At 33.8% G+C, this 18,543-nt stretch overlaps 2 protein-coding genes across 4 annotated transcripts in view; one reads left to right on the top strand and one right to left on the bottom strand.

The window, feature by feature from the left end:
- LOC144854796 (HBS1-like protein) overlaps positions 1–14,865 on the bottom strand; it is a 51,692-nt gene extending 36,827 nt beyond the window's left edge. Inside the window, exons 1-18 of one of the 3 annotated variants that reach the window (XR_013614693.1) lie at positions 14,716–14,865; positions 14,188–14,262; positions 13,890–14,063; positions 13,019–13,234; positions 11,129–12,196; positions 10,539–10,716; positions 9,979–10,066; positions 9,537–9,772; positions 9,135–9,252; positions 8,636–8,860; positions 8,194–8,311; positions 7,627–7,695; positions 7,295–7,399; positions 6,795–6,885; positions 6,032–6,140; positions 5,733–5,833; positions 5,451–5,595; positions 4,801–4,922 (exon numbers count right to left, since the gene is read on the bottom strand). Coding sequence is in view for 2 of the 3 variants with exons in the window: in XM_078712781.1 (XP_078568907.1) it covers positions 4,911–4,922; positions 5,451–5,595; positions 5,733–5,833; positions 6,032–6,140; positions 6,795–6,885; positions 7,295–7,399; positions 7,627–7,695; positions 8,194–8,311; positions 8,636–8,860; positions 9,135–9,252; positions 9,537–9,772; positions 9,979–10,066; positions 10,539–10,716; positions 11,129–12,196; positions 13,019–13,234; positions 13,890–14,063; positions 14,188–14,262; positions 14,716–14,758 (3,171 nt within the window). In the remaining variant the exon portion in view is untranslated. Of the gene's footprint in view, positions 1–3,738; positions 4,923–5,450; positions 5,596–5,732; positions 5,834–6,031; positions 6,141–6,794; positions 6,886–7,294; positions 7,400–7,626; positions 7,696–8,193; positions 8,312–8,635; positions 8,861–9,134; positions 9,253–9,536; positions 9,773–9,978; positions 10,067–10,538; positions 10,717–11,128; positions 12,197–13,018; positions 13,235–13,889; positions 14,064–14,187; positions 14,263–14,715 lie in introns of those variants that run through there. The other 2 variants (XM_078712781.1, XM_078712782.1) reach the window with 2 other exon arrangements.
- LOC144854390 (ankyrin repeat domain-containing protein 66-like) lies at positions 397–2,464 on the top strand. The gene is made up of 3 exons (XM_078712335.1): positions 397–825; positions 1,394–1,622; positions 2,195–2,464. The coding sequence occupies exons 1-3, from the start codon at positions 690–692 to the stop codon at positions 2,343–2,345; spliced, it is 516 nt and encodes a 171-aa protein (XP_078568461.1). The 5' UTR covers positions 397–689; the 3' UTR covers positions 2,346–2,464.
- Positions 14,866–18,543: the final 3,678 nt, after the last annotated feature.

The raw sequence follows: 18,543 nt of genomic DNA, 5'->3' as shown, positions 1-18,543 counted from the left end.
GCTGCATTTCATTTCATTTCAAAAGACATTTATTTTCCTCCATAGCAATACAATACAAAATAGTATACAGAAATGATAAGGTAAAATAATTAAGATTATGATGATTGTTGGATGGACAAAAGAAAAGAGAATTAAAAAAAAAAAGGCTATGGAGGAAGGCATGATTCCGATGATAGTCAACATCACAAAAAATTAATAACATGAAGTCGGCCAATATATAAAACAAGTGCAACGGAAAAACTGAAAACGTCACAAACATGCCATATTTGTTTCAAATGTTGGTATTTTCTCTGATACACCAAAGATAACAGACTGATACAGTACATAAATTAAAAATATTAAAGTCCGCCCTCAATTAAAACTTGTCACGCCTCAACGCACTCGCTCAACCATGGCGACATGACGCTCTACTTTTCGCCGCTAGGCCTACCCTAGTAGACATATTGTACTTAAAGACGTGTTTTAAACCACTAGGAGCCTATTATTTCAATAAAATACTATTTTTCTATCTGGAAGATTATGTAGATTTTCAGTTTTATAAGTTCAATTACCGGTTAGGCATGTAAATTATACAAAAATGCTAGTTAAATCCTACCTTAACCTTACTAACAGTAACAATACTGGCTATACTAGTCTAGGAAGAGACCTGCTGCTGCCTGACTGAGGCTGGGCCTACCATTCAATATACAATGGAGGTTCACGAAGCTGCATCAAATGGGGATAGTGATCAAATTGAAGCATTAATGAAGACGGCTAGATACGATGTGAATCTACCAGATCTAGAATGGGATAGTCGTACACCCTTACATTGGGCAGCAATAAAAGGCAAGCTGTAGTAGTAGGCCTATTTTTATTACTCCATGCATGGCCTGTCTAATAAAAGGCCTATTCTTATAAATTGAGAGAGAAGTGCATGCTTTCAACAAACATTGAAAATCACAGGAACTTAACTTAGTACTAGCCTACTAGAGGCCTAGCCCTTTAACCTATTAATCCGTAAGGGTCCCCGTAGGTTCTAGGCCTTACATCATGTCCATTAAAGATAGCAACCCTCCCAAGTAATTTATCATTTATTTTGCTTACTATTAACAGGAACAAAGTTCCCACTTTTTTACAGGCAATGTTTGACAAAAATATAATAATAATATATATTTAAAAACATACAAAATTTAGATAAAATAATCTTCCCACCACCCACATATATAATTATTAATATAACTAAACAGGAAACATAACAAGGATGTTAAAGGAATCGGCTATGGGACAATTGGCAACAAAGTAATGATACATGGCAGACAGACAATAAAATACTATTATATTCCTATATTATATGCCTACTAAGAATACCCTATGAATGTTATGTTTACATGTTAATGGAAATGATTATTTTTAGGCCATGCTGAGTGTACAAGGGTGTTGTTGGACAATGGCGCTGATCCCCGTATGGCAACGGAGAGTGGTTGGACGGCTGCACACTTTGCAGCTGAGATTGGTAAAGTCAGCGTCCTTCGTGTCTTACAAAAGTTCAAAGCTCCGATGAACATGCAAGACAATTCTGGGGATACACCCAGAGACATTGCACAGTTGTACGGCCATTATGAATGTGTTGATTATTTTGATATGTAAGTAATGTATTATAATTAATTTACTGTAATTAACATACAGTATTTCATTTACCCTGAAGAGGGAATTTGGAGTAAAGCAAAAAAGTGTGATGTGCCCATATATGGAGCATATCACACTTTTCTTGTCAATACTGTGATACTGTAGACAGAGCTTTAAAAAAAATATATCAATTTAAATGTCATGGCTAGCTAAGTGATCCAGTATAAATATTCCGTTTAACTTTAACTTGTAAAGTTTGTTTTTATTATGTTTTTTATCATCTAAAAGAAAGTTGTAAGAAAATGTAAATTATTTTAAACATGACAGTACCATTTTGAGCGTTACCGAAAATCCAATCCTGTAACAAACCTGTAAAATCAATTGTCGAAATAAATTATTGAGTTTGTTTACATTTTATAAAAGTGGATTATAAAATAACAAAACAAATTATTGAAGTAATATTAATCATTGTTTAATAAATCACTAAGTAAACTTCTCCCATGATTCAATTGTAAATAAGCTGCTGTTTTTATCCTTTGTATACATTATTAATGCACAATTATAATTGTTGATTGTATTATTATTATAGATTAGAACATGAGGCGGTCGAGAAAGAGCTGCAAGAATTAGAAGATGAAAGAATTAGCAACTTTGAACAAATGTCAAAAAAGAAAAAAGGAAAGAAACCAAATTCAGCATCAAAAACCAAAATTTCTAATAGTTCGGAAAATGTTTTATAAAAAAAAAGAATATTTATAGTTATATATTATGCATTTTATATTATATTTATAGTGCCTTTTTTAGTATCTTGTATGTAGTATTCTTCAGAACAAATTAAATGCAACAATTTTAAACTTTAGTACTATTTGTCTGTTCAGATTTTAACTTGCTCTAACAAAAATTGTGAAATGGGTTGACTTGACTCCATATATATTGTGAAATGGGTTGACTTGACTCCATATATATTGTGAAATGGGTTGACTTGACTCCATATATATTGTGAAATGGGTTGACTTGACTCCATATATATTGTGAAATGGGTTGACTTGACTCCATATATATTGTGAAATGGGTTGACTTGACTCCATATATATTGTGAAATGGGTTGACTTGACTCCATATATATTGTGAAATGGGTTGACTTGACTCCATATATATTGTGAAATGGGTTGACTTGACTCCATATATATTGTGAAATGGGTTGACTTGACTCCATATATATTGTGAAATGGGTTGACTTGACTCCATATATATTGTGAAATGGGTTGACTTGACTCCATATATATTGTGAAATGGGTTGACTTGACTCCATATATATTGTAGTTGGTATATACTGTAGTTCTGGATGCAAAGAGATATTTTTTTTGATATCAATTATTTATGCACTAATTTTGCTATATAATTTGCCATATCACATCATGGTGTCATGTCAAAAAATAATAGGGTCATTTGACATTTGATATCGCAAAATAAAACAGTAACAATTTTCCAATTTCTTGACGAAATCTCAATACTATAGTACAGTAGGTGTCATAGGACAAAGTTATGTCAAAAAATAAGAGGGTCACAATTTTCCCATTTGATGAGCCAACATTCCTACAGATGCACATACTTTGCCTTATTGTCATCTCATACAAATAATGAAGTTATATCGCAAAACAAAACAGTAACAATTTTCCACTTTCTTGAAGAAATCTCTGTACTATAGTACAGTACAAGTATTTTTCAAAAGAAACACAAAATTCAAACAATGTAATCAAATTACATCTATGCTTGAATCATCAAAATCATGCTTTAGACAATAGTACAGTATAGAAAACAATTCAATATTTAGAACACTTTTATTGAGGAGTATTGTGTGATTTAAATCAAATGAAATAGATACAGAAAAAAACATGCTATCAAATAGCATAGACTAAAATGATTAAAATAAGTCACATAAAATAGTATTGTATTCAGATATTCAATATGATAATTATATTACAGTCATTATAAATTCATTTTTTGATGGTAATTGAAATATTAATTATGTAATCATTAGAAAACGTACATTTTACAATGCTTTTCTGCATCTAAAAGTGAATCTGTAGTGCCCACCTATTTAGTACTGTAAATATTTACCTAGGTAAAGACACCTTGACTCAATTGCGACTTATTTAATGCTTGAACAAACCACATTTTCAGATAATTTATTCTTCTCTATCTTTAATTTATTCACCCCATTCAAACAATTTTTAAAATAATATAAAACAATATTTATTATTAATATACATATCAAATACAATATTCTCTATTTTAAAAACATGATTTAAGGAGATCTTTGTCAAAAGCTAGTAAATGAATGTTCTTACAATGAGTAGAATTACATGGCAGCTGTATCATTGATTTAATATGATCACGAAGCATAACCCTGTGTCTAGATATTCAGTAAAATTAACTACTGTTTGGAAAACCTTGTAGCACTTCGATAGATCTGTAAAAGAGCCTTATTAAAGGTGGACAAGATACAGATAAACCAACGATTTGTAATAGCTGGTAACTCCATAGCTCATCAAAAATGAGCTACAATTGTATCCGAAATAAATTGTAGTCCCAAAGTTATAGAATACAACATAGTAACTTTTTGATTTCACAATCGATCACTTGACTACGTAATTATTAAGTCTAATAATCATTCTGCACATGTTCATGCGTTTCTGATTGTACCCAGAATGACTTGATATAGACTTTGTCAATATACTAAAATGCAGTGAAAAAAAATATTATATTTAAATTAAGGTAGAATTGTTGTTACAAATTAACAATTTATTATCATTCCTCCTGCATTTGCTTCCGTCCTCATTTCTCTCAACATTTTGGTCCGATAATTAATTTTAGAGGGAACACAAATCATTCAATCAATGATTTAAAAATGTTTTGTTTCCATTTCCATTTTTACGTTGTTTCCGTTGTTTATTCCAGTAATAAATGACAAGCAAAATGAGCGAATAGCACCACCAGTGGAGCATTTTTTGTATATGAATAGTAAGTGGAATCGCCATCTAGACTATTTTGTTACGCATAAAAACACACATAACAAACAGCAGATCTACCAGTAAACGTATGAATTTCAGTTAAATAAGGTAAGTACATAATCCGGGTGGTGTCATTAATAAAACAAAATGATATATACAAATATTGCCCCGGGTTCAATATAGACTGGTCAGCTGAAATCAGTTTAAACTGTCTGTCTGTGTATTAATAAAGGCTGTGATGTATAGTGATAAAGTAGGTAGCAACCGAATGAAGCTATACACATCTTTAACTTATTTTAAAATCTAGAAAAACAAAAAAGAGTTTATATAAATACAACCATACTGTAGTGTCTATTGAAACAACTGTAAGCTCAAATGATGTATATAGACATGTGAAAGCATAGTGTATTGTTAGCCTGTCTTGAGTCAGTTATTGATATTAATTTATGGTTACAGAGGCAACTTGACACTGTACTAATGTTGGAAAATACAACTCAAATAAGATTTCCTAGTTAAGAGGAGACGAGACATTATTTCCCAGGATAAACAGCATAGCATAAGATCATTGTACTTCCTCATTAGTGACTTTTCACTTTTTGTTGTTGTTGATAAATAGGTCATCTATCCCTTGACATTGATTTAAAACAAAGCAGATTTCCTAGTGTAAAGCTCTCTACACTGTTTGACAAAAAAAGTGTGATGTGCCCAAATATGGACATGATTATGTCATATCACTACCATATTTGGGCATATCACTGCCATATATGTGCACATCACATTTTTTTGTCACATAAAGTTTGATAGTGTAGACAAAGCCTAAGGTTTACTTACATCAATTACCACCCCAGCAGCTATCGTTGATCCACTATATCGTAACATAAATCGTCCAAGGTCTTTATAGTCTTTGTACAACTCTAAACTTATTGGTCGTGAAACGTCAATTTCTATTATGGCATTCGTTTGTTTGGTTAGACATCTGTGAATAAATATGTTTATTACAAAATTACATCAATATCTTATTGTTTTGTCATTACATTATTAAAGAAATAATATACAGGTTTTTTTCCAACTAATTTGGCAATAGTTGCAAATAAAAAACCGACATGTATTTACCTTGGTTTCTGTTTGAGTACTTCTCCTGTGCTTTTATGCAATATACTTATTAGTTTTCGGACTGTAGCGGGTTCACTTAATGTCTGGTAGTGCATTAGCACCTGCACAAGTTAAAAAAATCAAAACGTTCAGTTAGGCTGTTTCTTCATATTACTTTCTACTATATGATTTACATGGTGGCCACTTTGAAGGGTCCTTGCCCTGTTTTCACCACTATGCTTTCATCTAGTTCTTTGTCTATTGTACATATAATTAGCAACACATATTTTATTTATTAGCTTAAATTTAAATTCTCTTACCTGAAATCCTTTTGTTATTGGTATATCTAAATTAAAAGTAATGACTCTTGCTCTAAAACGAACACACGACGTAATTGGTTGATCAGCACTACATAAAATGTTACCAACGCTAGAAAAAAAACCAAATTGAAACGTACTTCAAATCAATTTGATATTCCTATAAAGATGCTTTGAATTTAAGTTGGTTGAAATGGTTGTTAATCCTCTGGCCCATAGAGTTATTACACCATCTATTATACCAGCTATGTGGTCGCTGTTGGATGTGTTCTGAAATACTATAGAACCCCTAAAAGGGACACCTTTGGAAACAAGTGTGTCCTCTTAATAGATTAGAAGGTGACCATAGTGTAAAACATATATTTTCACTTCATTTGTTATGGAAGTGTCCCCTTAATAGATAGGAGGAGTAGCTAGGCATGATGATGAATGAGACAACCCTAGGGTAGGCCTAGGTTTGTTTGTTTGTTTTATTTGATTTCCACAAAAATACATAAAATATTTCTTTATAAAGGTCTCTAGGCAGTAGACCCCAGCTAGCTAGTTTAAAAGGTATAGATACATTAAATGAACTTTATAATACAAAGAATACAACCAGAGACTTTCCTTTTGTACAATTTCAAATTGGTAAAAAAAAAACAAAGTATAGAGCCTATTTAGGCGTGTCTTATGAATATAGGTAGGTTATAGTGTCAAAAGATTTTTAATAGGGGTGTAGGAAAAGAAGGGGTTCAACTGTAATTGTAAATAAAGCATGGAAACTTACGTGACATTCATCTGGTCTATTCCAGTTATTGTTAGTGTGGTGTGGTCCCCTGCACACGCCCACTTCACATCCTCTTCATGGCTAAACACAGCTGTACAAACATGTGTAAATAATTAACTAAACTAATTAACTTTATTTACTTAAAATGATTACAAAGACTACTATACTAAAATAAACCAAACATTGTATCATTTTTAATCTAATTAGTAATTCATATTGAAAGTGACACCACCAAAAAAAGCACTAATATTTAAAATCATTGTAGCATTAAAATTATCACCATATTCTCTGTACTGTATCTCCTCATATGGCATTTATGTCCAGTATCTATAATACAGTTTCACATATGTATCGCATATGGCACCTGTATTATGCTACAGTTATGTTCTATTGGCGGTACATGACACTGTATTACAGAATTTTCCTATGATAATCGACAAATTATAGATACAGTATTACTAGTTGCTGTCTAATATTTGGAAATTAAAGTGAATACCTACATTTAACAACTCCAGTATCTCCAGCTGGCATGACCACTACTTTCTGTCCAGCCTGGACACTACCAGACACTATCTTGCCACTTAGACTAAAACCAGATCCCATACCTTGAAGAACAATTTATTATAATTATTTGATACCTCAGAAGATAACCTATTAAATATAGTTGCAGTCATACAGCAAATCGGCTGATTTGGATCAGCTGTATTGTGAGATGGTTTGGGTTAAATACTAAATTGGTAATATTACAATCTTGTGGAATAAACACACATAAAATGGCAACATGAAATAACAAGTTGCTCATTTAGACACATAATAAATATAATAATGTTACCTTTGAATACATCAGAAACACATAGCCTAAATGGTTTGTCTATTGACCGCTTTGGAGGTTTCAAAGAGTCTGGAAAAAAAAAATCACAAAAACCAATTACATACCATCACCACAATTATCCATTTAACATTGCCTAGCAAAGCACATGGCATACAAAACACTGGTGTTGACAACCCGATGTATGTAAATTCTCAATATTTGCTAGGCAATGTGAAAGGGGTATTTGTTTATTTATTTGGAGCATCTTGTACAGTGGCGCAACGCAGAGGCCCCTGGTTTAGGAACCCTGAGTGGCCCTCCAACACTGGAGGCTACTGGAATTTGTAGCCATTTAGAACATATTTTCATGCCTGTTTTTTCCTCTGGGTTTAGCCAGTGAGCACTCATAGCCGATACTCAGCTGATCTTGTATGTATGTTTGGGAATGGATTGTCAACAAGTTTGATAACATTCATTATTGCCAACTCACCTAAATACACAAGTATATGAGTTCTTTTTGGTAACATTAAAAGTGTGCCTTGAAAAGCATACACATAAAACTTCATATAAAGTAATAAAATATCTTACCTATATATTCTAGCAAACATTTATTCTTGTACCATTGTCGTAGCAGTTTCTCTTGCGTTCTTTTAGCTAGGTTTTCTCCTGTTAAGCCACTGCAAGGCACATATACTAAATCGGATTCCTGAAGTAATAACAAATTTGTAAACAATTTAAAAAACTTAATAATTTAAAAAGGAATGGTATCTTGTCGTATGTTACCTAACAATTATCATTAAAATTATTTAATTCATATTCAAAATTCGATTCAAAATAACAGTTGTAATAAAGAAAACAGTAGAGCAACACTTTTGGAACACTCCTATTGAGGACATCTTTCCTGTGAAACAAAGGGGAAACATGTGTCTTAACAATACAGTCGACCCTTATTAAGGTGACACTGCTGGGTCCCAATGTATATCCTTAATAGAGGTTCAACTTTATATAAAAATTCATCAAGAATAATTACCTTGAATCCTGCAACTTGTTTCAGGAACTGACTTAATTTGTTTACAATTTCAGTAAATCTATCTTCAGACCAATCCACTGTGTCTAACTTATTGACAGCCACTACAAGCTGCGTGACCCCTAATGACCTGACAAGCATGGCATGTTCTCGAGTCTGACCTCCAGAATCAAAACCGGTCTCAAACTCTCCTCGAGTTGCATCAACTACTAGTACAGCAACATCAGCCTTAAAAAGAAATATCGGGTAAATTATCAGAATGTAATTTATATGATCGTAGGACAAGCAATTTGTTGTCAATATTGAGATTATTATTGTTAATGTAAACAATTTTTTCTGGAATTCTCTACTTTAATGGCATTTTTTCAACGTACCATGCATATACGTAGACGCAGTACAACAAAGAATAAAGGTAAACACAGTATCCAATTAAAATTAAACCAATTTTTATAAGAATTCATTTGAGAGAAAAATAAAATTAAACAAGGACTTTGATATTTACCTGTGCAGCACCTGTGATCATGTTTGGTATAAAATCTTTGTGTCCAGGTGCATCAAGAAGGGTGATTATCCTGTGCTCAGTCTCAAATTTATTAATACCCACATCCATTGTGATTCCTCTACACAACAAAAACACAATGGAACCATTATTATATGAATGACATTTTAAAGAGTCATATTCTATAATAAAAAGGATAGCACGTTTAATCAGGTTTATTACACAAGTGAACTGTACCTATACATAGGCAAACTCTGTAATACAGCATCTTATGTGTTTCTTATGTGATGCCTGTATCATGGAAGGTTAGGTTACCAGATTATGGTCTAAAATACAGGCTTCACATGTGTTTCACATGTGATACTGTATCATAGAATTTTCCTATGATACAAGGCAAATTAATACCTCTGTCTTTCTTCACCAGTTTCATCTAAAACCCATGCATATGCAAATGATGCTTTGCCTTGTTTCTTTGATTCTTGTTCATATTTATGCATTGTTCTTTGGTTAACGTTGCCCAGCTGGTGTAGTAAGTGGCCCATCAATGTGGACTTGCCCGCATCTACATGCCCGACGACTACAAGATTTAGGAGTGGCTTGCCAGATTGTCTTTCTTCAAAGGCCTTAGAAATGTCTATGCTCTGTGAAAAAATAAAATATATTTTCTGTATATTTTTTTCGCATTCTTATCTCTGATAATGTACTCGATTACTACAGTATCTGAAGTTGACATGGTTCTTAGTAAAGTATATTCATTTTAAAGCTTAAGTATTTTTATACAAGAGAAAATACCAACTACAAGTTGACAGATTTTTTAATAGGGTGAAAACTATTATTAAATTATTACCAATTTTCCACTTTTGTTTTTCGGAGTTGTTGATCCTGCCATAGAGAGCAAATCTGGTGTGCTTCGTACTGTTGGTAGCTTTGGATGTCTGAAAATGTAAAACAGTTAAACTGTTACAATATAGTATTAGCATGTATATGCAAAATAAGGATGTTTGAAAACAGTGCTGTGAGGCTATAAATCAGGGTTCATATACTTTTGTTTATCAATTTCCATGACCCTTCCTGACCAGAATAAAGGCCAATTTACACAGACGAGCAGTAGCTGTATTTGTGGGGTAGGCTACTGCTCTAGGCCTACTGACAGTCAGTCATATTAGTCTAGTCCAGGTCAGCAGTGCTTGCAACATGCAGTAGCATCGAGGCCTACAAGCACCTACTTTCTATGCGCTGTGTAAATGGGACAAGCCACACGGTTTTTGCCTACCATTACTGCTTATCATTTGTCTGTAAATTGGCCTTTATGACGAATTCAGTTCTGGAAAATACTTTAAGAAATATTTCCAGGCTTTTCCAGCTTTTCAATGACCACCCATACGAATCCTGTAAAATGATACTTACGCCAATAGCTCTGCCTTTCTTCCAGAATCCACGGAGAAGCGCTTACCCATTCCAGAATCATCAGAGGTGACATTAAAGCCCCTGGTTACACTCCTTGTGGGAGAGGTGACATTCTTCTTGGTGGGAGGGGGCTGCAAGGGTACAGTAAGTGCACTATCTGATGTTGTAACATTCACGCCTTCAGAGAGAATTGTTAAATAGAAACTAAAACATATTTAATTTACCTAAAACATGAATGTGATGATTAAATCATGATTTTATAAATGACATATAACTACTGTAATAAATACAACAAATTAAAAAAAAGACCCAATTGTCAGTCGCTGGAGGTTTTTCTATTAGCCTAAATGATTGGAAAATGCTAAACAAAAAATATAGTAATGTTTCTAATCGAATGGTAAAACTTGTTTTATATGAATATTTTATATGATTTTAAATAAAAATTGCTAAAAAAACAATCCTCTTGTTACCTATGTAAAGTGACAAAGATGATTTGATGTTGTAAAATATAATAATAAAAAGTAGCTTTTGTGTGTACTAATTTGATTTATCAAACAGCTACAACAAAATGTCTTTGTAACAATACTTACTATCTCCCTTGGTTCTCTTAAAAGCTTTACTTTGTCTTTCTTTAATGATGTCATCAGGAGAGGGGGTTAAAAAATCAAACGGAACAATTGCTTTATAACTTTGATATGAGTTCTCCGACAACTGCCTTTTATATTGAAATGTGCCAGCACATGGCGGCTCTGGTGGGCTGAGTGACTGATGGTAAGGTGATGTTGACAGTGACTGCAGATGTCCAGGAAGAACTCTGGTTTGAGGTTCTGCACATACAGCCTTTGAGAAGGCAGACATCCGAGCCATCAGAGCTGGTTCGGATTCCTGTTCGTTAAAAATCTGTGGAATGATTCTTGGTTGGTTTCCTACCTCGACCTTCTGGTCTTTTTCTTTCTGGTGACCTTTCTGTCGTCTTCTTCTAGCATTTCTTGGTCGGTGAGTCACTGTTTCTTCTGGACTGCTACTGGATTGACAGTCAATGGTTGACTTCTTGAGAGCAATAATACTGGTTTGTGTAGTCTTGGTAATTTTAGGTATAGTAATTGATTGTTCTTTATTGAGGTGAGTAGTTGCTAAAGCATTCAACGACACACCACCTCCAGGTGAACCAAATTGACCACCTCCAACAACTTTATTTTTAGGACTACACGACAGATGATTGGAAGCTAGTGCACTTAATGATACTGCTTTAGCAGATGTTTGCCCATTTGAATCTTTTTCTAAACAGCTTTTACCACTGCTGTGCAAGTGTACATTAGCTAAGGCAGAGAGTGATTGCCCTCTGCCAGTGTTAGCTTTAGGCCCAGAGCCTAGATGCATTTTAGCCAAGTTGCTTAACGGTGTTGCACTAATATGCCCAGTCTTTTTTCCTAGATTGGCTAATGGTACAATTTGTCCTCCTAGCCCTTCTTTTTCCAATGTAGTGCCATCATTAGAGCCGACTTCCTTATTTCGATTTCCTTCTTTTCCGTTTAATTTGCTTTGATTCAAAAGACTGACAAGGGAAGAAGTAGGCTTAGGTGGGGAATGAAGCTTAACTACCGAGGTAGGTGGAGTCATTAAACTAGAAGGATTTAATAAAGAAAAACCTAGGCCTCCTTACCTTATACCATAGCAAAAGATATCAGCAGATGAGGTATTGTGGGAAGGTTGCAGTGTGGAAGGCAGGCAGGACAAGTAGAGGAAAACATGAAAAGGAAACGAAGATGCTTTCAGTTAGCAAAAAACAATTAAAATATCTAAAACACAATTACAATACTTTGAATATATATTTCTATATCAACATGATGGTATACAAAAAGCATGAGTGCTAATATTTAACCTTGATCATGAGAAAATGTTTATTATGGGTATTGCCAAGGATTATTAATAGTCATCACAACCCATAAACATTTTTGTCTTTGTAAAGAAAACTTTGCATTGATAATTTAATAACTAATTATTCATGATGTGATTGTACTTTATGCTAAGTACATATTGAGAACACAAAATCGCAAGTAATACTTGGGTGGGACTTCCTGATGGCAACATTACTTTGATTAGCTTGCTAGGGAGTTAATTGGTCAGATGTTTACTCTGTTAGTGTTACTATGATGTATTTGTACTTTACCAAAAATTCTTAGTATAAAGTGCAATTACATCAGAGTAGGGCAAACATCTGACTAATTAACCATGGTATTGCTAGGCAAACATCATAAACCACCTACTGTAAGGGCACAACTTTACTGAAAAGAAATTTGCACCTGTATAAAGCTCTGTCTACGCTATCACACTTTATGTGACAACAAATGTGATGTGCCCATATACAGACATTATGTCATATCACAAACATATTTGGGCATATGACTACCATATTTGGGCACATCACACTAGTGTGTAGTATTAACAAAAACATTTAGTAAACGTTATGCTATACCAACCTGTTCTTTGTGAGTTCTTAGGCTTAGCACCTGGTCCTAGGAGCAAGACATCTGGTACTGGTTTCTTACCAGGTTTCTTAGCTTGGGTATGCAGTATAGAATCTAGAGCTTTCTCAAGGTTGAAATTGCTTTTGATAATCATATCAGTCATGATATGTTCTGGTACACTATCACCCATTACATTGCGAATGCCATCTATGCAAGAGTTTAAAAGAGCTGGAAAATATAAATGCATTTGAAATTGTCAGGTTTACAGCTCTGTATACACTATCAAACTAGTTTGACAAAAAAGTGGGATGTGCCCAAATATGGTAGTGATATGCCAAAATTGGCACATCACATTTCTTTTGTTTCAAAGTTCAAAGTTTGATAGTGTAGACAGAGCTTAAGTAAGTCAAAGAACTGAAAGTAATACAGAAGCATTTGGTTTAAAAACAATTGGTAGCTTAATAGTAGAGCATTCATTGTTTCTTCTTTGATGTTTATGCAATAAATGGACTAAAATTGCAGGTTAAGGTTAACTTTCTTGCTTATCAGTCACAGTGTACAACTATACAAATAATGCACAAGTTAGAGTGTGTTAGTGGAGATGCGGCACACTCGGGGGTATTTACAATGGTACGACATGGCACGAGGCGCAGCACTTTTTGCACTTCAGTGCATGATAGTTAAAATGTCAAAAAATGTACTTCTCCATGGTCTAAGGTTCAAATTCTGGCAGAGTCTCACAAGGCTTATTTAAAGAGAATATGACACTTCATTCCTATACATGTTCCAATGTATGTAACAATTTTTAGATGATTATAATTTTTTTGTTACCGAGGTTATAGTAATTTAAAACATAAAATAAATGTGCTGGTTAATATATTACCCTGATCATCATCACTAAGCTTAGGTCTTTTGAAGTCTTTAGAATCTTGCAGTGGTTGTTCCTCTTCACTTTCATTGGCTTTTTCTTCCTCATCTGCATCTCCTTCTCCTATCTTATCCAAATAATGTGATAAGCTAGTGTCATGATGCCCACGATGGAACATAAACTGACGTTCTGAAAGAAAGACAAGAAATCACTTGAAATTATCAAACAAGCCGTCTCTAACTGGTACCTTTTTTCATGAGCCTGATTGCACCATCTGATATTCTACTACGGTAATTGAAGTTTCAACGCTTACCCGTTGAGGGCGATACACCAACACCATAATCATCTTCTACTGAATGCCCATAGACATCATAGTAACCATCATACTCTGAAAGAAAAGAAAATTACTGTAGTTACAATGGCCTGTGTACGTAGCCAGGGTCAGTGCCCGCCAGACTAATCTAGGTTAGGCTTATAGCTATATAGTAGTAGGCTCTTGTCTAGGCTATACTGTCTTTTTCTTTAAAGGCTTTACTCTTAGTTTACCAATTTGAAAATGTCTCTCTCTGGATGTATTCTTTGTATTATAAAGTAAGTAGTGTATTTATACCTTTTAGCCTAGCTAGCTACTAGCTGGGAATTACTGTCTACCTACCCTAGGGTTGCCTCATTCATCATCATCATGCCTAGCTATTCTATATACTTAGCCTTGCCTAGGCCGCCAACCTACTTATCTATCCTCTCTAGGCTAGGCCCACTCACTAGGCCTAGGACCTCTACCTAGATAGAGGCTAGCCTAGCCCACGTCACAAAATGTTACGGTGTTATAACTTATGATTACCTTCTCCGTAGTCCATGCTACGGACATTTCTATGTCGTGACATTTTGCACTATTTAAACTGTTTATATTGCAATGAAATCCATTTATTTTAACAGCCAAAATAGTTGTCGGTATTTTGGAGAAATTTCCAGGATGGTACATTTTGTAGTGGCTGCCATTTTAAAAGGAAGTGCGCCCTCTAGAAGAGAATTCAAGTTTGCATAATATGATGACATGGCCTGGATGAATCGCAAATTTTAACCCCCGCCCCCCGCCCAATAAAAAAAACACCAGGAATTATTATACGTTTGGATGACATGTAATTTAAGCCAAATCTACATAATGTTTGCTATCTCCAAATACACATAATTACAATAACAAACATGTACTAAAAACGGTACGTTTTTTAAAACCGAAATTACCACAAAAAAAATACAGATTACAGAGAGATAAACTCATGGAATCGTTTTAAAATTAGGATTTTATATGCCGACCTAATTTAAAATAAAGTAAATGACCAGAATATACAAAAATAACAACTGTAAGCTAAAAATAATATAATGAAAGTATAACCATCTTCTCGGATAAGGACTGAGTCTTCTTGGATAAGGACGATAAACCGTAGGTCCATCCAGTGTAGGCTCATGTGCACTTTAAAGAACCTAGTACATCTTTCAAGATGTAGGGGGTTACCCCGGTGTACTAGTACATCACAGCCACTGATCATAACTAGGCCCTCTGGGAGACCAGTCTTTGACTGAAGAGGATATAAAAATATTTCAATCCTGAGTAAAACTGTTCTGCCGTTTCTTGTGCGACACCTATTAAGGGGATACTTTGTTGGGTCTGTCCAATCATGGATGTATAAACACTGTAAGGGTTCTTGTCAGCATTTACTCATCTAATTGCCAGTAACGTGGTAATTAATAGAATGCTTCCGGACACGTGACAGTTATGATTTATTGACTAGAGTTCATGTCGTCAATTATTTATCAGGAGATGTATCACTTAATTCACAACCTGCTTAATTAATTGCATGATCGCAGCAGATTCATCTCATGCATGCTTTGTTCAACAACAAAAAACCGCAAAACTCCTAATTTAATGTCTTATTTGTTTATAAATAGGCCTATGTGGTTTTCATGTCTGATGCCCGGCCTGATGCCCTTATTTTCCTCTCCTCATGACCATCTCTCTCTGTCTCCCTCGAAACATTTTATCATTACGTTGCGCCCCTTGTCAATAAAATTTCTTCAATACAATGAATGGAGTAAATACATTATATAAGCATCTAAATGGAAACTGGTTTTAAACTTGTTTTAAAATATGATTTTGTGTTTTTGAAAAATTGAAAATGAACATTCAGATGATATCAACACGAGTAGCCTAACTCTTATTTTACAATTTACGGAATAGTCAAAACAATTGTTTAAAATTAGATTTTAATTCGTCACTTTTACGAATTGAGGTGATCTTTGTGATAGAAGATAATTTTACCGAAGTTCGACGAATAAAATTAAGATTGGATAGGCTGTATTCAATTTTGCCATTTTTGTGCTGCTATTTTATTAATGAGCTTTCTTAATCCCATTACAACCGGATACAAACACGTAATAGAACATTTTAACATTCAGATGTTCTCTTTGTATTTTTTTGTTTTATTTAACTTCAAACGAACACCGCAACGCACCAGGTACGGATTGTCCATCAACGATAAATACAGATAACAAAGATGTAACGCGAGGGTTAAAGACTCAACGGAACCACAACAAACAAAATGTCATTAGCAGGTCATTGTATTCAGAATTTGCTAACTTTCTTGACCAATCAACACTCATTGTCTAATATACGTCATGCTGACTGTGTTTTTTTTGTTTTCAAAGTAAAGGCCACATAATATACCAAAGTAGGTTTTAACATAGAGATATTATTACCTCTATGGTTTGAAATAATTTCTCCATGGTAAAACTCTCAGCCTTTGAGATGTTATTGTACCTCTATAGGTTTTGGAAATTTCTCCATGGCAAAACCTTTGAAACACTCTGAAAACACACAGCATAATTTAATTTTGTTTTTATTATCAAGAAGTTGTATTTACCCAAACGCAAACTATGATTGAATCTTTAATTTTAAAAAAATACAGATAGATAAAATTTGCATGTCAATAGAAGCCTTAACCAGAGCTATAACATACAGTAATTAATGTGACATTTAAATATAGCAAAATATACTAAATGTAGTATATACTGTGTATATTCTATATGACACATAGGCACAACTCATGCATGAGAGGTCAAAGGATGGCATACATCAACATTTTGCGATCTTATTTTAACGTGCGTGCATCGTTTTTTAAAAATTAAATTTCAGTGAAATTATGAAAAAATGATCACCTATAATTCGTCGAATTGTCGAATTAAAAATCCTAGTTCTTATTATTTCTCTCTGTACAAATTTGTGTAACAATATCTCAAAAAGTTAATTATATATAGGCTAAATACCGAATTAATCAATCTTTATTCGAAATATCGATTTTATTTCCCATGGTTGAAATCAAACTTTATGTGACAAAAAAATGTGATGTGCCCATATAATGGACATGATGATGTCATAGAACTACCACACTTCTTTTGTCAAAACTAGTTTGATAGTGTAGACAGAGCTTAACGTTTTCTTACAGATGACAGTATGGACAGGATGATCGTTGCTTGTGGCGATTGATAGCGGTACTTGTGGCAATAAATAAACTGTTAACGATTCGACGGGATCATATCGAATTATCAAAAAGACCCGAAAATAAGCTCTCGGATTAATAACGCTTTTAATCGTTTAATTATAAACTTTTAATTAATCTCTTAATTCGTAATTTCCGCATACAATCAAAAGGTGTAAAATAGGTCTATTATACAATTTTAGTGGAATTAATTTTTTGTTTAACGCCCTCTATTAAATCTAACTTTGTAACATTCTAAAGCTCTGTCTCCACTATCAAACTTTATGTGACAAAAAATGTGGACACATACATATATGAACATGATAATGTCATATCACTACCATATTTGGGCATATCACTACCATATTTAGGCACATCACACTAGTTTTATAGTGTAGACAGAGCTTAAGAACGTTTTGGAATGATTGTATTGTTGTATCTTCTCTTATCAAAATTAACTTGTTGATTATCAGATGATTTTGTCATTGAACATCAAGACACGTTTTATACACACTTCTGATCAATAGATACATATAAGGAACGTTTCTGAGGGCCACTAGATCAAGGTTCATGCGTCACCGATCGATTAGCGTATATCGATTGTATCGATGTTTCCAAACAATTTGTAATTAAATGTGTTTCCCGACCTTAATCAAAGTAGCGATGTAACTCACGATCAGGGTACTGTATTGTGATGGTACCAGGTCACGTGTTGGTTACAAAGATAATTATAGAACATTAATGGCCATGATGTAATAATAGATAGATATGATAAGATCTAAAAAAGAACGCCTGATGAACCATAGCCTCTTTCGATCGTATATATAGCTATTCTAAACAAATACTATGCTACCGGCTTTGCTTGTATTATTTAATATTATTATTAATTATAGTCATAATTACATCAAATCATAGCGTTCTCTGTTCTGCATAGGCCGACTGGGAAGTAGAAACTAATTAGTGGTTCCTGAAAGTGGGATCACTCAATATGATATAACTGTAGGCCAATTCAACAAACAAGTAGTAGGGGGCCTAAATTGCAGTCAAGAACAACAGAAAGAAGGGATGATTTCCTTTTCCCTTGTTGGACACCCGCTCGCTCCGTCCATTGTCTGATTACGTCCTTGAATGAGGGT

Source organism: Antedon bifida, chromosome 10 (assembly GCF_963402885.1).
Source record: "Antedon bifida chromosome 10, ecAntBifi1.1, whole genome shotgun sequence".
NCBI lineage: Eukaryota > Metazoa > Echinodermata > Crinoidea > Comatulida > Antedonidae > Antedon > Antedon bifida.
The sequence above is the reverse complement of the archived record's forward strand: the minus strand, read 5'-3'. Positions and strand labels throughout refer to the sequence as shown.